This window comes from Cervus elaphus, chromosome 7, assembly GCF_910594005.1.
Source record: "Cervus elaphus chromosome 7, mCerEla1.1, whole genome shotgun sequence".
NCBI lineage: Eukaryota > Metazoa > Chordata > Mammalia > Artiodactyla > Cervidae > Cervus > Cervus elaphus.
The window spans coordinates 19,635,824-19,657,851 of record NC_057821.1 but is presented as its reverse complement, the minus strand read 5'-3'; the positions used below and the strand labels follow the sequence as shown (position 1 = coordinate 19,657,851).

The window sequence follows — 22,028 nt, the reverse complement described above, 5'->3', positions numbered from 1 at the left end:
TGAGGTTTCCTCTGACTAAATCTGTGAGCTACTCTGAAAGAGGAGCAATGGAGAAGTAACTCAGGCCCTTAAAATTGTTTTTGTGGTCTTATTATATGGAAATTTAAATTGCTTATGACATTTCCATAGACAGAAGTCAAGTCTTCGCTAATCAATTACTCTTAAAGACCAATATCACTTGGACACATTGTACTTGCAGCAAAATTGAAATATAATTATTTTTCAAGATAGAATCTGACCAAATCTATCTTTGGAATAAAAAGAAAGGTAAGGGAGTAATTGCAAAAAGGAAAAGTTTTATTCCTATGGCAAATATTTAAAGAAAACTTTAAATAAATGATCACAAAGTTTCACAAATATTAGTTACTTTTAGACTCTAAACTAGAATTCAGAAAAACCTGACTGAACCATAGAGAAAAGAGTAAATACAATATAAAATAGCATTTCTTAATTTTTATACTATATGTCAAAGAGAAATTTGATGGGAATTATTTCAGTTTAAGCCAGAAATTCACGAGCCATGTATCAAGCTGATTTAGAGCATCAAACAATGGATATTCTGGAATTCTAAAAAGATAAAAACAGCAATGCCAAAGGGATGAAAATAATGAATGACATTTTATCATGCCTGTTTTCAAATACAAGTTTTTTAAATTTATTTCTTTTTCACCTAAAACTATTTGTTTCCATTACCTTACCAGTAAGTTTTATATATACTCAATCCTAAAATTTTTAATTTTAAATAATTTTTCTTGCATCTAAAGGCTTAACACAAAAATAAGCCTGTCTTCAAACAACTTGAAATCTATTATGATGTACACAGTTTTGCAGAGCAACTCAGAGTAGGTTTAGCAAAGTTTTAACAGGCTTAAAAACCTGTTTTCTTTGTTTAGGTATAATTACATTAAAAAGACACAAACATAAAATCTGATCACTAATTACGTAAGGAAAATACAACTCATTATGTCAAATAGGTATTAGCTACATACTTGCTTATGAAGAGAAAAATGGCCAATGATGTCGAAAAAATTATTTTCAAATAGAAATTGCTCCATCATTTTGAAACCCTACTTGTGACAAATACTGAAAGGTATTATTAAACATGCAGAATTAACTATGAGCAATAGATCATATATCGAAAAATGTGTTTTCTTTCTTTAACACTGCCAGAAAAACATATGATCCTGGTAAATATACAGACCAGTGTTCACTAACTTAAAGCAGTGCAATAGTCTTACACTACTTTTAACTTTAAAATACACATCTGGACTTAAAATTTCTGCATAGTGTTTCAGCTTGAAGCTATTTAAAGCAACTGAGTTACGAACCCTGAACACCAAGCTTCAGGATAAAAATGCTGACAGAGCCTAACTTACAAGGGTGCTACTGGCTACAGGGCTAACATGTTCTCCCCACTATTTCTACCTGACCATTAACTAATACAATGAATTTGCATATCGCTTTCTCATCACTGCAACTACCCAAGACAGAAAGGGCCTGGGATCCTCTAATAGTATGCCTTAACTATTTTAAGCTTTCAGTGACATACACCTGAGAAAAACGTTAAAAATATTTATTTCCATTTCCTTGACACCTGGGAGGACTGGACATTTCAAAACTGCAGAACTTTGTTAAAAATATAACGCTAATAAACAACTTGGTGTAGTTTAAAGCATACAAGTTGTTTTTGCACTTTTACATGTCAGCGTATAAATGAATTAAGTACTCTCGTATAATTCCAAAACAAGATCAGATGAACAACGCTAGTACATGACATGACTTAATGCAATACACTACCAATATCATTTTGAAGCACTGCTTTAAGTTAACATATCAAAACACAGTCTACTGAATTCATTTCTGATCTTCTACTTTGCGGAGCTCAGTGTCACCGGCATAAAATATGGGCTCAATAAATATTATATTGATTTGAATGCCAGACTTCTCAACAATTAAGTTCTATATTAAATATATTTACCTGTCTGCTATCTACCCAACAACACTATAATTTACTTTGTACATAGCTCTGAATATGATAGCCAAATTGCTGTCACCACTTTTAAAACTGAGACTTCTTCATATTACTTCTTTGCAGATGTATTTGATTATGTTGCAAGAGTCTAGAAAGTCTACCGCTCACAGGCTTTTATCTCGAAAGTAAGGTAAAAAGAGGTTGATTTTACTAACATTCAGATGAAAACAAACAAACAAAAAATCCTGTCAAAATCTGGATGTTCCGAGTATCTACACATCTTTCTTCAGTAGAGACAAAACTTCTATACTGAGTGGATGTCAGCTGTAAGCCACTATTTGAATTTTGTTAAACACAAGTTTAGGGAGGTGGGAAAACATGAAAGTCAAGTTTTAGGTTAATTCAGCTTATCCTTCAGTTAATACAACTTAAAACATTCAGTTTAATATGGCCATGTGTTATCTATGGTTTTGTTTACTGGTTAAAAGTAAAATTACTCTATAATTAAAAATAAGTATGATGAATAACAGAGAAAGCAATTTATTTTCAAAATAATTTTAAAAGGGTGGTAGTGAGAAAACCTAAAGATAGCCAAAACATCTGAGAACAGCTCAAACTAAATTGCATTCTATCTTTATGCCAAAAAGAGCCTTTCCAGTCAAAGTACTAATGCTCAGAATCAATTCAGCACCATAAATGCAAGCGTAGAGTTCAAGACATTTATACCCTAAAACCATGATTAGCAAAACTAACGGAATGCAGAATATCAAACATCTAGAGCCTTAATTTTTTCATATCCTGACTTCTGGCATTTTACATATATAATATCTACTTATTTTTATTATTTGGTGTTTTCGCCCAGGGCTTTTTGTTTGTGTTTTGAGGGGATCTGGGGGGGGGGGGGGAGGGGAGGGAGAGGTGGGTGGAAACAAATTTCCACTCTCACATAAGGCTAATTAGAAAATTCTGGACCCTTGGACGATGAATTGTAAAAGATATCTCTCACGTGAAAATCCACATTTCTACGATTCACCTATATTCTGAGCTTTCCATATTTCAAGGAAGGAACGCTTAACCTACAAAATGGGTGGTTTATAAAAGGAGAAATGGGACGGTTAAAACACACACACGTTTCTGGAGCCAACTGCAAAATGAAACTTGCCCCAGAATGCAACATCCCCTTTCCATAATAATTCATTCTGATTCCTGCTCTGATAGAAGACCTAGCGAGATAACCAGCTCTAATTGACCTGGACTCCTCTTTCGTTCCACCCCACCCACACACGGAATCTGAACTGGTGCGTGGAGCAGGGGGGTGGTCAACAGCAGGGAACTGCCAGTGGCCCGTGGGAGTTTGGCCCCAGGGTCCACAAGGGAGGAACTGGCGGGATTCCTCCCTCCCCGCTCCACCCCACCCCAAGGCCTGGTTTACCCTGCTCTCCACAATCCCAGAACCCATGGGACCCAGGCCCACCTTCGCGGGTTCAGAGGCTAGACTGGACCGGAAGCATCTTTCTGCGAGCCCTCTCCTCCGCGTCTGGCTCACCACCCCCTCCAACCCAAGCGCCTAATCCCTCGAGGAGGCAGGGCCCGGGTACCCGGTCTCTCCAGCGACCCGGGGCGCTCCCGGCCCTGGGGGCTCTGCGAGGGGGCGAGGGCTGCCGGGGACGGGGGGGACCCCAATTGCATCAGAGAGGCTCCGGACCCTCAAACCCTCAACCTGCCGAGCCGCTGCCCGCGACTCGGGGCTGCTGACATCCGCCCTCCAACTAACGGGCCAGGCGGACCGAGGAGGCCGCCGCGGGACGCGCGGGGGGTGCTCTCCAGCCTGGGAGTCACTGCCTCGGCGCCCAGGTCGCTGACCCGAGCCTCCCACGACCTTTCAGAAGCCCGAGGGACCTTTGGGGTCTGAGTCCTTAAAGAATAAGGCGAATCTCACAGTGTCACCTCAGTTTTCCAGGCGGGCGAGCCGAAGGCATTTCGCAGGTTTCCATTCAGCCTCGCGGCGCGGCGAGCCCCCGCCCCCTCCACTGGCCCGCGCCGCCTCGCACTCGAGGGTCTGGCTCCCGGGTCTCCCGGGCTCCCCCGCCTCCGGGCGCGCGGCGACCCCGGCGGCCCCGCCTTCCTCCTTAGCGGGAACCGGCGCGGGTCTGCAGGCTGAGAGGACGCCCCCGTCCCGTCTTCCCATCACTCGCTCCTCGAGTCCCTAAGTTTGCCCGGACCCTCTCGGACACCCGTAATGCGGCCCACGCGCCGCCGCCAGCAACCGGCACCCGGCGCCCCGCCCCGGGCGCGAACGCCCGGCGCCGGCACCCCACTAACACCGGCCCCCGAGCCCGGGAAGGGCCGGGACAGCCAAGGCGCAAGCCGGTCAGAGAAGGGGGCGCCGAGACCCGCGGAGGGCGTTCGGGTGGGAGGGGAGGAGAGGGTAGGAGCTCGCGGAATCCCGAGGAGGGGCGGCGCGGCGGCCCGCGGTGCAGGCTCGGCCGGGATGCCGGGCACCAGGGCGCGGGAGTCTCAGGGGAGAACGCCGGGTATCCTCGCCCCGGAGGAGTGGGGGGCGGGGTGGAGCTCGTCCCGGCGGCGGCGCCGAGAGTGGGCACCGGGGGATTCCTGGGGGAGGGGAGATCGGCTCAGAGGAGTGGGTCGGGACGTTGGCCGGGAGGCTCGAGGGGTGGTGAACGGATAGAGGGGGACACGGGCCGCGGTGGTGGCTGCGGGCACAAGTGGGAGTGGGAAGGATCTGTGCGGGATCACTAACGCGGCGAGCCCAGCTGGGGGATCCCGAGGAAAGGGCCAGACGGGGGTCCCTCAGGTCGGAGCCACCGAGGTAGGAGCCTTGGAGGCCTCCCGGGTCGGGCCCCGGGCCCCCGCGGGCTCGGAGACGCCTGCGGGCAGGTCCCGCGGCGCCGAGCCGGGGGCGGGCGGGGCGGGGGGCGGCCGCAGTTTCTTACCTTGAAGGCCACTGGCAGGGTCTTGTTGCAGCGCCAGTGCGAGGGCAGCACGGAGCACAGGAAGTTGGGGCTGTCGGTGCGGACGAGTTCGGCCGGGTGGTCAGCGATGATCTCCACCATGGTGCGGTTGTCGTGCGGCGGCCGCAACCGGGGCACCGCGGCCGCCGCCGCCGCCGCCGCCGCCGCCGCCGCCGCCGCCTCCTGCTGCTGCTGCTGCTGCTGCTGCTGCTGCTGCTGCTGCTGCTGCTGCTGCTGCTGCGCGGCCACCACCGGGCTCACGTCGCTCATCTTGCCGGGCTGCAGGCTGCTGGAGGGGGGGCTGAAGCGCCGGCTGGTGCTCGGATCTACGGGAATACGCATCACAACAGCCACAAGTTAGCGAAGTGGCCGGGGGAGGGGGAGGAGGGTGGAAATGAGGGGCGAGGAGGAGGAAATTGGGGGGGTGGAGGCGAGACGGGGGAAAAGGGGCTGGAGGTGATGGGGCTGAGGAGGTGAGAAATCAAGTTCGACGAAGCCGACTGCCGGGCGGAGTCTGACGGGAGCCAGCGGCGGCGTTGCAGAGCAATCGGCTTGGCGGGTGGGGAGCCCCGAGAGGCGCAGGTCTTGACGGAGCCTTTGGAACACCCGGGTGGCAGCTGCGAACGGGCACCGGGACGTGTCTGGCCCGGGCAGGCGGGAGGCTTCAGTCTGCAGCAACTTGGAGTCGGGTCCCCTGGGGCACCGCGTCCTGGGTGCGCTGGCGCCCCCTCCCAGTTCCAGGCCGGCGGTGGAGCCCAGTGGGTTCAGCAGTCCAGCCCCGAGGCCAGGATCGCCGCGCGCTGCCCGCCACCGCCGCTCCGCTCCGCGCCGCGCGCAGCTACCCAGCTGCAGGCGTCCGCGCCGCCGCCCGCCCGGCCGCGCCGCTGCCGCCGCCGCCGCCTCCTCCGCGGCGGCCGCCGCTCCCCCCGCGCCGGCTGCGCACTCAGATTCCTCCCGCGGCGGCTGCCAGCCCGGCTCCCCGGTCCGGCTCCTTCCTTTCCCTTCTCCTCTTCTCGCCCTCTCACCGCCACCTCCTCGCATCCACTCCCTCCTGCTCTTTGCAAAGCTCCCCTGACCCTCGCGCTTCGAGGTGCCAGGAGGTAAGTCACGGGCAGCGGATCTCGGGGCAACGGATCTCGAGGCTGCGAATCGCAGCCGCTGCCGCCGCCCGCCGGCCGCGAGAAGGAGCCCCCGGGACGCCGCGCGCAGCTTCGGAAGCCGAGAGAGGCGGCCCCGGGCTAGCGGGATCTCGCCGGGTCGCGTCTTCTTGCTTCTCGCCCTCTCCTCCCAGGACAAGGAACCCCCTTCTTGGTCCAGGGAGATTGAAGCTGAGATGCCAGAGAGCCGCTGGCTGATCTGACTGTCGTTATTTTTCGTTTTAACTTCAGGAGAGGAGGAAGGAAAATTCTTGAGCGTCTGTGCTGACTTCTCAGCACTCTTCACCCTTCCCCCACCCTACTCCCCCCCCCCCCCCCACCTCTGCCGGAGCGGCTCCCGAGGGAAAAAAAAGATTTTGCAGGGTTTGGGTGTGTTTCTTTTTCTTTTTTTCCACTTAAGTGACACAAAAAATTGGGATGGAGGGGACACTTGTCAAAATAGTTTTAGAAACTCAAGTGGGTGTTGGACACTTTTTTCTTCTATATTCAAACTAGTCGTTCCTAGAGAACAAGAATGAGTTTTTTTTTTAAGGACTGGAAAACTGTCAGCTTGATGATTAAAATAAGTTGCAAAAACCCTTGCTGGGGGAAAACCCCAGCAGTTTTCCATGAATGTCAAACTTTTATTGTCTATTCTGCATCTAAAACTAGGTCTAAGGTCTTCACTTTCTCCCCCACCAGTCCTGGGGGAAAAAAATTAAAAGTACAAAATAAAATATTCAAAATGTTTCAATGGCTATTTATTTATGTATTTATTTCCCAATGTGGGTTTAAAAAGCGACTTTGGATCCCCCAAAAAGTTGTGGTCGAGAGGATGAAGGAGCGCAGAAAAAAAGCAGCAGTTTTACCTAAAATGTGGTTTTTGGAGGCTGGGATTTCTAATGATTAGGTTTTTGTGGTTTATATAGACACGACTCTGGCTAAGGCGATCATTACGCTGATGAGAGTCAGAAGCACGTGGGTGTCTCCGACCAGCCTCAAACTCGGAGCCTTCAAAACAAATAAAACAATGTGCGGCGCCCGCAGAAGCCGGGAAATCCGCTTGAGGCTATTGCACCCCTAAGAAGGGGGCACCGGGCTGTTTCCCCTCCTCGAACTGTACTACTAAGTTCCTGGCTGTCAATCTCCTTTAAACCTCGCAAAGCTTGAAAACGTGTCTGTAAGAAGAATCATCCGTTGCCAACGTTTCAAAGATGCCTAACAGGGTAACTGACACTACACAGTAATAAGCGACGTTATAAAAGAAATGAAAAGTTATAGTGCCTCCTCTTCGGAGTATTCAGGAAGATAGTTGAGTCATCACTCATCCCCACCCCCCACCCCCATCTTATTTAAACCAATTCACATACCCATTAATCGGTGTTTTTATTGCTCTACGCAAACGCCTCTCTCACCCTGGTAGCGACCTGCCACGACCCCTCCCTCCTGGTTTTTAAAACATCGCTTCCGAGCGCTCAGCCGGCGCTTGGGGGGTCTGCGCCTTTGAAAGGGCCTGGAAGAGACAGCGTGGGGGCCGCGGCAGAGGGGACCCGGTGCCTGTCCAGGACTCTGAGCCTATTTCAAGAGCAGGATGAACTTGGAGGGCTGTGGTTGCCTGGCTTGGGGACCACTAAAGAGATGCCCTCTAAAAAGATGCTCCTTCGACTAAGGGGCTTCCAACAGTGGGAGCGGAGGCGGGGGCGGGGATGGCTAGGCTAGGCGAGCTCCGTCTCGGGGGTAAGGATGGGGTTCAAGGGACACGGCTCCGTCTTTCCTCTTTGGGACTTATTTTTACCTTCCCTTTCCCCATCGACAACTCCACGCCTTCCTCGTCCGACTTCTCCTTCCCCAATTTTCTCTTCGCCTTCCCGCCTCTCCTCCCCAAACCCCCGCAGATTCGAGCCTAGCCGCCGCGCCCCTGCGTGACTCATTCTGCATCACCTGCTAGGACACCCCCCTGCCCAACCTACTCCTCGACCCCAGACTACTGGCTCCGAGCCCGGGCGCCAGCGGGAGGTGAGAACCCACTTATCACTACGGACTTGATGCGCAGCGAGGAACGGTGCTGTCTCCGGCGCGTGCGATTTTTAATTATCTTTTCGGTCACAGGGGAGAGCTCTAACCCTGGGCACCGCCGCGCCACCGGCGCGCACGAGGGTCGGGTCTTCCCCAGCCGCACGCGGCGGACCAGCAAAGGGAAGCCAGGCTTACCCTTCAAAAAGACAGAAGAGAGACCAGATTGCTTGCGTTAATTTTCTACCTTATTCCCCCCACCCCTGCCTCCACTTAGTCACATGCACTGGGGCACACACGCTCACACATCCCCACGCCGATACAGAAATACACATACACAACTCACACACAGGACTTTTCTTTTTCTTTCTTTCTTTCTTTTTTTTTTTTTTTTTGCCTTTCAGCGGGACAGTTTTATTTCGGGCACGTTGTACCTCAGTCTATCAAAGATCTCTGATTTGGTTTGTTGCCTTTTTTAATGTGTAGGGGCTGCAAAGGAAGAGAGAAGTTACCGGAAGCTGATTATTTCTGTGGTCAAGGGAGATAAAATTTCACTATTAATACCACAGTCGGTGTTATGCTGTCTTCTCTGGGGTTGTCCTTCTCCCTGGAAATCCGCAGAACCGGCGACTACCAGAAAATGTGGTGACGCTAAGTAACAGTCAGTATTTCGAATATGGGCGACCAGACGGGTTCTTTTTTGAATAAGAACCTCTAGGGCAGTTGAACTTAAGTAATCATTTTGGGGGCTTTTCCTCTTTCTTCATTGCTGTTTTGTTTTACTTAGTGGATAGCAAAATATGCAGGCCTCAATGTTTGGGTGCTTTGACTGGGGATTTTAAGGGTGATTTAATCAATGTTGAATTATTTATTTTAATTAATCATATCCGGTAATTCAGCTTTATAGCCTGTCCTTGGACATCCTCCCTTCTTTTCACATTTCAGTGGAGCTAATATAAGCAACTCTTGGAAGTTACTAGTCTTGGATCCCTTAAAATATCCTACAGTTATTTATAATGTGGAAATGAAATTTTCCACTGAATACCCTAACAACGTTTCAGGTATCTGGCACAGCAGATTTTCAGTCTCCTTTCAAAAATATCCTCTTGCTGAACATTCACACTTTCAACTGGAGCTGACTGAGCCTGGAACTGATGATGTCTTGGCTCAGAGAGTTATTCTTAAAGGAAGAAAACATTTTTACAGACCCCTAAACTGAACCTCTCCTGGTAATAGTAGGCACAGAGGGAAACTGTGAAATTTTACATGTGTGTATTTTGTGCTGTAGTTTGCATGAGCTCACTCTTGGGTTTAATTTTTTTTTTTTTTCTACCTCAAAATGTTCAGAAGAAATCACCCACTAGATTCCTCTTCAGAAATATGCCTCTCTTCTGTTCTACGTTATGGCATTTAAAAACACACACACATTTTTCTGAACATGTAGCTATTCCAGAAAATACAGGCATAATTTTCCCCTCCATCTCCTTTAACATTTAATGTAACTGTTTAGTAACAACACCTGGAAATCCTGACTTTCCAGACAAAGAAAATGAGATGTGAAACAGTCAAGTTATTTATCTAGTGAAAGAACTGAGTTCTCAAAACCGAGACCAGAAGCCGTACTTCTTTCATTCAGGTTTTCTCTTCTAATTGCTAAATCATTTTATATATACTTTTTCTTGATGAAAAGTGAAAAAGTCACTGTAAAATCGTCAACTAGTTTTCAGTGGGTCAGCTGATGAAGAGGGACAACCTTTCAGACATGCAGTGAAAAATCATGACATATTGATGATCGCTGAAGTTTTGAATGGTTGGATGGGAAAACCTTGTAAACAAAACCATCTTTACAGATTTTTCCTTTGGACTTAGTGAAACTCACTCAGCTCTTGCAGAAATAGCACTGCCAGTAGGCCAGGAATTGTCACATTACAGTCCATAGGCCAAATCTGGCCCAATGCCTATTTTTGTATGATCCACAAATTAAGGATGGTTTTTTAATTTTCAGATAGAAAACAATTGGGAGAAGAATAATACTCATGACATATGAATCTAATATAAATTCAAATTTCAGTGTCCACAGTTTTATTCATACAATTGTGTAGTTATGGAAAGGACTACGTGGCCTGCAAAGCCTAAATATTTAATATGTGTTTCGTTTTTTTTTTTTTTTAACAGAGAAAGTTTGCCAATCCCTGCCCTGAGAAGGATACAGCAGCAGGATACAGCAGGATACAGCAGCTCTAAAAAGTAGCTTACTCTTTTCTGTATAAAATGTTAGTTAGACTAATATTTTTCACTTAATCATTTTGGATGTGCCAAAACAGAATGAGGAGTTAATAATTTATCCCTAGCTGTTTAAGCACCCTCGTCTAGCACACCTCTATATGTCAGCATCCTTCATAGTGGGAGTACATTAACTGCATAGATGAGCAAGGGGTAAAGAAATTTACATGTCATCTGAACACGAAAAAAATACATAAGGCTTGCATAGGTTTATTCCATCTGTTTTATAGACGATTACACAAGAAACGTAAGTGAGCTTACCAAGAATTTTCTGGTATACAAGATTTTCACAGGGCCTGCGATGCAGGAAACCCTGGTTCAGTTCCTGGGTTGGAAAGTTCCCCTGGAGAAGGGATAAGCTACCCACACCAGTATTCTTGGGTTTCCCTGGTGGCTCAGATGATAAAGAATCCGCCTGCAATGTGGGAGACCTGGGTTCAATCCCTGGGTTGGGAAGATCCCCTGGAGGAGGGCATGGCAACCCACTCCAGTATCCTTGCCTAGAAAATCCCGTGGACAGAGGAGCCTGGTGGGCTACAGTCCATGGGGTCGCAAAGAGTCAGACACGATTAAGCATAGCACATTTATACTTTTAAGACAGTTAGCTTCATAACTTATGTGATCCCAAAGCTTTCTGACTTTTTAAATTTTTATTTTTATACAGTTCAATACTATGTGATTTGTTGTAAACTCACTCAGTTTTTCCCTTTCTCAATGAACCTATAAAAATTTGCATGGCTGTAACAAGAGATGAAGTGTTTTGTAGTTGGGGGGCTTAGCATAGTAAACTTTTCCTTGTTGCTCCAGTTAGCATTCCCATGGGCCATTTTCAGGCATTTATAAGAGATTGCAGCATTGTCATAAAAAGGCTGACGCTTGCCATGTGATCTTCCACATTTATGGAGCACCTGCCTAATTGTATGCCAGGAGCAACACGGACTAGAGTGGTACATGTTATGTTTGACAAAAAGATCAGCTTCCTAAATGACACCCTCTCTACCTGAGGTGACAACATAATTTGTAAGAAGAATCTCATTTATTACCTAGAAGTCAGAGAAATAAAACTTATTTTCTTAAATCAGCCCTTTGGTATTTTGATGTTGGTGATTGTCCTTTGTCAGTGGCAGTGATCTCCAAGAAGTAGTGGAAAATTATATGTAAAACCTTATAAAAGTCTGTGATGAAGCATTTTAAAACACCCTAAAAAATGGTTTCCCATAGTAATCTATTTCTTTATTGATGTGCTTGCATTTTACCTTCTGGACACCAAAAGTAATAGAGTTGCTATCCAACTCTAATCCTACTGCCTACAATTCTGAAGTTTCACTCTAGACTTCGGGATGGTAGCCTGAACTATTTGTCCCCTCTCTCCAACTTTCCATCAGGGTAAGAAATATAAATCGTAACAGTCTTAGTCCATATAACAAAGTACAAAATCAGCCTTTGCACAGTCTGAGAAATTTGAATTCCCAACAAGAGAGGCAAGAAAAATAGAAGAGGAAAAAGGAACAGAATAGAAATAATCCAACTTGGTTCTCTTAGCTGCAGTCCTAGGGGATGCCAGTTCTGGGTCACCATCCTAATTATTTTTTTCCTCTTTATTTCATACCCAGAAACTCTTTCTCCAGTGTTTTCCCCCAGGATTTCCTGAACTAGATTTTCTCAGAAAAAGCACTTTCTTTTTCCCATCTGCTGCTAAGTCACTTCAGTCGTGTCTGACCCTGTGCGACCCTATAGATGGCAGCCCACTAGGCTCCCCCATCCCTGGAATTCTCAAGGCAAGAACACTGCAGAGTGTTGCCATTTCCTTCTCCAATGTGTGAAAGTGAAAAGTGAAAGTGAAGTCGCTCAGTCGTGTCTGACTCCTAGCGTCGATGGACTGCAGCCTACCAGGCTCCTCTGTCCATGGGATTTTCCAGGCAAGAGTACTGGAGTGGGGTGCCATTGCCTTCTCCCTTTTCCCATCTAGCCATGGTCAATATTCGATGATTCTTTCTTTTGTTTCATTTCACACGATTCCCCTAAATTATCCTGTTGTCCTTGTCATGGTGTGTGTGTGTGTGTGTTAGTTGCTCAGTCATGTCCGACTCTTTGAGACCTCGTCGACTGTAGCCCGCCAGGCTTCTCTGTCCTTGGAATTCTCCATGGCAAGAATGCTGGAGTGGGTTGCCATTTCCTTCCTCAGGGGATCTTCCCGACCCAGGGATTGAACCCAGGTCTCCTGCATTGCAGGCTGATGCCTTACCGACAGTGCCACCAAGGAAGCTGTTGGGTGAGATCTGTTCATCACACTCCTATAAGTCACAATTTTTCTCTAGATCATTTTTCTTCCCTGAGGGTGCCAATAATCAACATATTGCCTCTCAGGTTCAAATTCAACTTTTTTACCTGCTCTGTGAAACTGGATCTGGGCCCTTTAAATATTTCTTACCTGCTGGCATCAACATTTTGTCAGTAGGGGGTGCTGGAGAAACGTTACAGAGGGAAATGGTTTTGCTTCCTGATTCTCTCAAGCTTAGAGAGAATCAACAGAGCAGGTTGCCCCAACCCTGCGAGTATAGCTTCTTCAGCTCACAGCTCCAGCGATACACACTTCCCCAGGGCTTAGCGGCTCTAGCAAAGTTGGTTTCTCCAGTGCCAGGCACCTGTCGTCAGTCAGCTGTCAGCAGCACCCAGCATTTTCTCGCAGCATCCTCCACCTTTGCTTTGTAATGGCATGCCTCTGGCAAGACACCTACTTGGAAACAGCTTTCCCTAGCGCCCTAGAGGGCAGATTTCCAGCAAGTTCCACCACTGCATCTTCTGTGCCCTGCAGTGAGTCAAGGCTGTGCTCTCCCAGTGAGATCTGTATCTCAGCCCTGGGGAAGGTGGGGAGAGGCGACTCTTTCTAGGTTATGCTATTTCAGTCCTGAGGGTAGTTCATGTTCTTCTTCCTATAGTCTTAAGAATTCTCTTGACTTCTTCCTAGCCAATTTTTTCTGACTCCAATCCATTGTTATAGTCAATAGTTCCTTATAGTAAACTTTCCTTGTTCAACTTACTATGTGAACATAATTTAAAAGAGCTTATTGCAAAATACAAAATAATTGAATTTCTTAAAAAGTGCTTTGTGGTCTCACTTTCCTCAGTTTTTCCAGACGGATAGAGTAGGGGTTACATTTTCTATCCTCCAAAATGTACTTGTTTACAGTGGTTTCCATTTTGGGTCACTCCATTTGGGTCATTATAAGATGAGCATTTCCAACATTACATTACATCTATTTAATTTATCTCTACCTAAGAGGTATGATGCTGGAAGGGATTGGGGGCAGGAGGAGAAGGGGACGACAGAGGATGAGTTGGCTGGATGGCATCACTGACTTGATGGGCATGAGTTTGAGTAAATTCCGGGAGTTGGTGATGGACAGGGAGGCCTGGCGTGCTGCGATTCATGGGGTCACAAAGAGTTGGACACGACTGAGCGACTGAACTGAACTGAACGGAAGAGGTATGATAAATCTACATTTAGAAGACATTAGGAACTCCCTGGTGATCCGAGGGTTAGGATTTGGCTCTTTCACTGCTAGGGCCACGTTCAATCCCTGGTTGGGGAACTAAGATCATGCAAGCTGCACAGAGGAAAAAAAAAAAAAAAAAAGACATATATTTTTAAGAGATGACAAAAAAAGATGATGTATATTTTTAAGAGAAGGTATGGAGTGGACAGAGAGTATAGGTTAAATGGGTCAATATTTTCTCCCCAGAGTCTTCTTGATGTCTCTCATGAAATCCCATAGTCCACAGTGTGGTACACATATATATAGCGGAATATTACACAGCTATTAAAAAGAATGGAATTGTGCCATTTACGGAGATGTAGATGGACCTAGGGGCTTCCCAGGTGGTACCAGTGGTAAAGAACCCGCCTACCAATGCAAGAGACATAAGAGATGCGCGTTCGATCCCTAGCCAAGGAAGATCCCCTGGAAGAGGGCATGGCAACCCACTCTAGCATTCTTGCCTGGAGACTCCCATGGACAGAGGAGCCTGGTGGGCTTTAGTCCATAGGGTCACAAAGAATCGGACATAACTGAAGTAACTTAGCACACACACAGATAGACCTAGAGACTTCCTGTCATACAGAGTGAAGTCAGAAAGAGAAAGTAAATATCCTATATGAACACATATATATATGTAATCTAGAAGAATGGTATGGATAAACTTATTTGCAAAGCAGAAACTGAGGAACTGGCATAGGGAACAAGTGTATGGATATCAAAGGAGTAAGTAGGGGATGAGATGGACTGGGAAATTAGGATTGGCATATATACACTATTATGAATGAAAGAGATAACTAATGGGAACCAACTGTATGGCACAGGAACTCTACTCAGTGCTCTGTGGTGACTAAATGGGAAGGAAACCCAAGGAGGAGGGGATATATGATATATGCCCATGTGTGACTGACTCACTTTACTGTACAGCAGAAATTAATATGACATTGTAAAGCAACTACACTCAAATAAAAACTCAAGTGAAAAAATATACATAAATAAAATCACACGCAAAAATTCCAGAGCTGCCCCATGCCTGGATCTGATAAAAAGCTGGCGTCAGGGAAGGCGGACAGGTATCTTGCGAGATGTGGAGAGCAAAATGCTACCAACCCAAGAATGCCAGGGAGCCGGATTAGACAATGCTTCAAGTACAATTGTACTTGAAGTCAGAGACTAGTCAATGCTATCTTTCTACAGCAAAATAAACCAACACTGGATGAAACAAATAAATAGACATGGTATTGCCAATTTTCCCCCAGCTTGTATTATGCTACATGCATCTTGAAACTCCATGAAAAGAAACTAGAACATACTATTTCCCAAATTTACTTAATTATTGCTTCTGAGCAGATTTAAAGGTCTTTGATGTATTTTTAGAAAATCCAGTGTTAAGTCAAAGTGGAAAAAAATTGTTGCAACATTAAAGGGACTATCCTGTCTAGAAGGGAATATTGTAACATAGTAGGGAAATAAAGTTGACTAAACTACTTACAGCTAGGTCACAAAGGACCATGGGACCATGATCCCCACCTTTGTACCAATATACAGGAAGGGGAATATTTAAGCTGCTTCTAGAAGCCTTGCTGCTGGTCCTCATCCTACTATTCTAGCCCATTCACCCTTCTTGGTCCAAACAGAAGAGTTAAATGGAAATTTCTCTGAGCAAGGCCAGTAGGAGGGTGAGACAGAAGAGCCTACAAAACAGGGTCCATTCCTGTTTTATTTGGCCATGCTTGTGGCATGCGGGATCTTAGTTCCCCACCCAGGGATTCAACCTGTGCCCCCTACAGTGGAGCAAGGACTCTTAGCCACTGGACCTCCAGGATAGTCCCCCATCCTGTCCTTATTTAAAGTTTTCGTACTTTGCTTATCGTGGATCTTCTGGTATTAAATTTGATTTTTAAGAATATTGCATGAAAACATTATCGTGAATAACGGGTTTCTTGGAATGCCCTCAGATTTTGTATTCAAGGCCAGGGCCTCAATTTCCTTCATCCTAATCCTAGCCCAGCTCTGTTGGATATGGAACTTACAGAGCGATTCCTGACCTCCCTGCTTTGTCACCATCTTTCCTTTTTTAAAATCTATTCCTAAAGGCGAATACAAATTGCAGTAATTCCACACTCTCCCAGAAAAGAACACATATTATAATGTTCAGTACCTAACTGAGGTTTCAATAGCAGATACAACAGAAGAGTTTGACCTTCAGTGATATAATAATATGTAAGGGTAACTCTGTGTATACCCGGTTATCACTCTGTGGCAACAAAAATACAAATCATCTGCTTTTTATTATGCAATTTTTAAAAAGGCAAAAATATGCCTACTTTGAGGTTTAACTCTGTTTTGAGAAGAACTATCTTCAATTTTACTTAAATATGTTGCAAACACAATACACTTAGAGCCTGTTATTTTTCATTTCTGTAAGTATTGTGTTGGTGTTAAATTCATTAGATTCTTTTAATAAATGAATTCCATTATCAAATCTTTACAAGAATTGTATTAAAGACATTTCCTACTAGTGCCAACGTGGTGGAAATAAACTTTCAGCAAAGTGGTGGCAGAGGGTGGGGAGTTAAGACATTAAAAAAAAAATAAAAGCTTACTTGGCTACTGTTCTTTCCTCTCTCAATACAGTTATTTTTCTGTTAATTTACATCTTTGCCTAGAGAATATATTTATTTCTATTAACCAAGTAAAATCTCTAACTTTTCTGTAGTTTTTTATGACCAGGTTGGAGGCTTAACCATGACTTGTTGACTCGTAAGCATTCTGAAATAGCGATTTTCCACATGCCTTAAAACTTTCTACTTGACTGTTCCTAGCAAATCTTAATTAAGATTTTGACTTCTGCATTTAGGTCAAATTTATATGAACCTGGCTAATCAACAAATCTAAAAATCCTATTGGGTGACACTATTCTCATTATTGTCAAATAAAAAAAAAAACTGATGAATTGTTTCAGATATTTATCTGATTTACTTAGCTTAAAGCTTATTCTTCTCTAAGATTGCTGAAAATGTGGGTTGCATCTAGTAGTTTCACTGAACATAGTCTTCGTTCTGTTTTTAACTTCTTCACAGCAGTTTATCCTTATTAAAGGGCATTATTATTACAGTGCACCCATAACTGTAAACTGGGAAATGACTTGAGGTGTTACAGTTTATTACGTATTGTCACTCAAGATTTAATCATGGCTGCTCTACTACTGATAGTATTATTCACACACAAAAAAATACCTTTTTCAAAAGTATCTATGATAAAACTTGAACTGTGAAAAAATATTAATAAGGAAAGAATTACAAGAAGTATGATACATAAGAACCATAACTCACCCTAAAGTCAGCCTTGAAATTTGAAAGTTTTTCAGTTTTCAACTTTGTTTTACAAACTTTTATAAACTCAGTCATAGAGTTTCCCTCTCATCAGAGATCCAGCAAAAACATTTCCATTCAGAGCTAAAGTTTCTATAGAATATTTCCAACTGTCAGTGTTAAAAATTTTTTAAACTGGAAGAAAAATAGTTGAAAAGTTGCTTTGCATTTGTCACTGAAAAAAGGGGATGGCTTATATCTAGATAAATTAAAGTCTAAACAGTCCATCAGTGATTTTTATTACACATGTATGAAAAGAAAAAGAGATTTGTTTTAATTCATTCACTTCTCCTTGAAATCATTGTATTATGTGAGAATCTATGTGGGCTTGATCATTTTAATACAAGTTGCTCAACTTTCTTTTCTTCTTGGTCAGAGAGCATGAAATTTGGAGCCACTGAAAGAAAAAAAAACTTTCAGAAAGTTTATATTGGAGTGGAGATTTGGTCTCTTCCCTCTGAACTCCCTTCCAGGGGCAGAGCAACAGGACCACATATATTTCTTCTCAGCGCATTTTAGAAGAGAGGGTAGCAGTGCAAAATGGGAAGTGTACTTGGCACATCTTTTTAGCTAACTCCCCATAAAACCTGTAACAAGGGCTCCAGACCAACATGTCATATGACCTCACAGAAAATTCCATTTGAAGATTCATTCTATAAACTGTCAAGGTCAGTATGTCCAATACACCTAGCTCATTGCTCCAAGCAGAAAGGGAAACAAGGGACAACATTTATGCTGCCAAAGCCCACTGTATACATCCTTATATTTCCCCCATCTTTATTAATATTCCCACTCCACACAGGATTGTGAATTCCATAATGATAGGGACTATGTTTGGCTGACAGATAATCTGAAACCACACACTGAAGAAATCCAGGGAATTCCATTCCTACTGTAGTCCATGTATAACAATGTGAATAATGTTCCCTGGAGTGATACAACATTCTAGCATATGGCAGCAAGTATAAAGCCTGGCTTATATTAGTAGTATGTGACCAGTATACATGAGTTGACTGAATGAATGAACATTCCCCATTAGGCAGAAACGTGGGTATCAAGATAAGCTAGTCTTCTCCATCATTTTCCACTTCTATACTTTTGCCTAATTCTGTTAATTCTACTTTCTAAATATGATTCATATCTACTTTCTTCTCTCTTTCCATCTCCATAACCAGTGCCTTAGTTCAAGCCTCTATCACCTTGAATCTCAACTGCAAGAGATTTCTAGCTTCCTGGTGCCATTCACACTCACCTCAATCCCAAATCATCCTCTATGTTCCTATTAGTGGACTCTCTCTCTCTTTTTTAATGTTTTTAATTAATTTTGATTAGAGTATAGTTGCTTTACAGTGATGTGTTAGTCTCTACTGTATAGCAAAATGAACCGACCATACATATACAGATATTCCCTTCCTTTAGGACCTCCCTCCCAAAGAGGTCTCTTTTTATAACACAGTTTCAACCATGTCATTTCCTGGCTTGAAACCCTTCAGTGGTTCTATATCAGCTATTGTATGGGACAAGGGATAGAACACTTTACCATCTGGCCACAAGCACAGGGGTTAAAAGGTGAAACCCAAATTTGAAAATAAACACATCTTATGAAAAATCCCATTCCATACGTCTCCTACTCTCCTTTGCCGTTGAGGGCAAGGCTTGGCTTTGTTCAGCCCCAGCATTTAGCATAATGTCCAGAATACAAAAAGTGCCTATAAATATTTGCTTACATGAGTCAGTGAATAAACTTATTTGAAATTCTATTTAGACCTGAGTTTTCTGTCCTTTTAAATAGGAACTTTTTTATAGATAAAAATAACAAATAAAATAGGAACATTTGGACCAAACATATTGACACCAAAGGGGGAAGGTGGGGGTGGGATGAATTGGGAGACTGGGACTGACACATACATACTTCTGTGTGTAAAATAGGTAACTAACAAGAACCTACTGTATAGCACAGGGAACTCTAGGCAGTGCTCTGTGGGGACCTAAATGGAAAGGAAATCCAAAAAAGAGGGGATATGTATATACTCATAGCTGATTCACTGTGCTGTACATAGAAGCTAACACACCGTTGTGAAGCAACTACACTCCAATAAAAATTAATTTAACGACGTAAAATAAAATAGGAACGTTTTGTGTTTTTAAATCCTATGGTTATGTCTGAAATGATCAAATACTGATTAGGATGTGGAGCAGCTCATTCTGACACTTCATTGAGAGCATAAATTTCAGGGAAAGACTTGGGAATCGCAGTTTGGCATTGTCTATTAAAGCTGAAACTGTGCATATGTTCCATAACTTTGCAACTCCACACCTAAATGTCTACCATAGCTAGAAAACACATAGAAATAATGATATGTTGCATGTCATTCTGGAGTAAAGAAATGAAAGGCTTGTGCTCAGAGGTAAGGAAGCAGAGGTTCCGCCACCTCAGCCTGCCCTGTGTCCTGAGTGCTCGGGGATCAATACTTTCTGCTTTAGCGGTGGTCTTCAAACTAGCAGTGTAATGCTGTTTGCTGTCATATTTAAAAATACTCATCCTGCTTCAGAAAATAAGAGAAACAAATGAGGATAAATGAAACAATATATAAGTTAGTCATCTGTAAGATATGTTGCAAAGACATGTTTCTTTATGTAAGATATAAAGAAAACAGCATATGTGTGCTTAACATCCACTGGAAGGGACAGAATGACCAACAGCATCAGATATTCATAACACACTAAATAAATATGAGGCACTCAATATTCCCAAAATCTTAAACAGACATCCCATTGATGACATCCATTCTGGCCCATGTGTCCTCTGCCCAGTAAACTCAGCAGCTGCCCATCAATCTAATTGGTAAGTTACAACAATGGCCAGGAGTACCATAAGCAATTGGGTACTTCCTTCTTGCAGGACACTCTTGCACAGACCTCAACTCTGACTGGTAATCACATGGTTGGGAGAATGTTATAGCATTAGAAAAAGAGATGGAATACACAAGCTTTGTATAATTTCAAATAGTGCACCCTACCCTAAAGTGTAACAATCTACACCGTCTCTATCCTCTTGCTTCTCCTTCGGATTTCAATTAATTCAGTCAATTGCATGATTCGAGAATCTTAATGTGGTCTGTAAGCCTTTAGTTTGGGCTTTCCTGGTGGCTCAGGAGGTAAAAAATCCACAAGATGTTCAGGAGACCTGGGTTGGGAAGATTCCCTGGAGGAGGGCGTGGCAATCCACTTCAGTATTCTTGCCTGGAGAATCCTCATGAACAGAGGAGCCTGGCGGGCTATGGTCCATGGGGTCACAAAGAGTCGGACATGACCGATTGACTAAGCACAGCACAAGCCTTTAGTTCAGTGACAAACAGTTTCCCTTGTTGTTCTTAGAGGCTACCATTGCATCAAGGTAATCTCCCATATAATGTTGGGTTACATGTACCCCTACAGGCAATGAGAACTTTCCAAGAACACAAATTGTTTTAAGAATTAATTTCAATATCCTCAAAGTCATATATTGTTGTTGCTCAGTTGCTAAGTTGCACCCAACTCTTTTCAACCCCATGGACTGCATGCAGCATGCCGGTTTTCCCTGTCCTTCACTGTCTCCCAGAGTTTGCTCAGATTTGTGTCCATTGAGTCGGTGATGCTAACTAACTATCTCATCTTCTGTTGCCCTCTTCTCCTTTTACCTTCAGTCTTTCCCAGCATTAGGGTCTTTTCCAATGAGTCAGCTCCTCATATCAGGTGACCAAAGTATTGGAGCTTCAGCTTTAGCATCAGTCCTTTCAATGAATATTCAGGGTTGATTTCCTTTAGGAATGACTGGTTTGATCTTGCAGTCCAAGGGACTTTTGGGAAATCTCGAGCACCACAATTCAAAGGCATCAGTTCTTCAATGCTCAGCCTTCTTTATGGTACAACTCTAACATCCATACATGACTACTGGAAAAACCATAGCTTGACCATACTGACCTTTGCTGACAAAGTGATGTTCGCTTTTTAATACACTATCTAGGTTTGTCATAGCTTTCCTTCTGAGGAGTAAGCGTCTTTTAATTTCATGGTTGCAGTCACCATCTGCATTGATTTTGGAGCCCAAAAAAATAAAGTCTGTCACTGCTTCCAATTTTTCCCCTTCTGTTTGCCATGAAGTGATGGGACCCAATGCTATGATCTTAGTTTTTTGAATGTTGACTTTCAAGGCAACTTTTTCACTCTCCTCTTTCACCCACATCGAGAGGCTCTTTAGTTCCTCTTTGTGCTGTGCTATGCTTAGTTGCTCAGTCTTGTCTGATTTTTTGCAACCCTATGGACTGTAGCCCACCAGGCTCCTCTGTCCATGGGGATTCTCCAGGTAAGAATAGTGGAATGGGTTGCCAAGCCCTCCTCCAGGGGATCTTCCCAACCCAGGGACTGAACCCAGGTCTCCCACATTGCAGGCAGATTCTTTACCATCGGAGCTACCAGGGAAGTCCTTAGTTCCTCTTTACTTTCTGCCATTAGAGTGGTATCATCTGTATATCTGAGGTTGTTGATATTTCTCCCAGCAATCTTGATCCCAGCTTGTGATTTATCCAGCCCAGCATTTTGCATGATGTACTCAGCATATAAGCTCAATAAACAAGGTGACAGTATACAGGCTTGTCATACTCCTTTCCCAATTTTGAACCAATCCGTTGTTCCACGTCCGGTTCTAACTGTTGCTTCTTGACCTGCATACAGGTTTCTCGGGAGGTAGGTGAGGTGGTCTG

The 22,028-nt window shown here is 44.3% G+C and overlaps 1 protein-coding gene across 2 annotated transcripts in view; it reads right to left on the bottom strand.

Moving 5' to 3' along the window:
- Positions 1-22,028, bottom strand: part of RUNX2 (RUNX family transcription factor 2) — a 233,002-nt gene that overhangs the window by 130,492 nt on the left and 80,482 nt on the right. For both annotated transcript variants that reach the window (XM_043907628.1, XM_043907627.1), the window contains exon 2: positions 4,927-5,270. In XM_043907628.1, the coding sequence (XP_043763563.1) occupies positions 4,927-5,270 (344 nt within the window). The remainder of the gene's footprint in view (positions 1-4,926; positions 5,271-22,028) is intronic.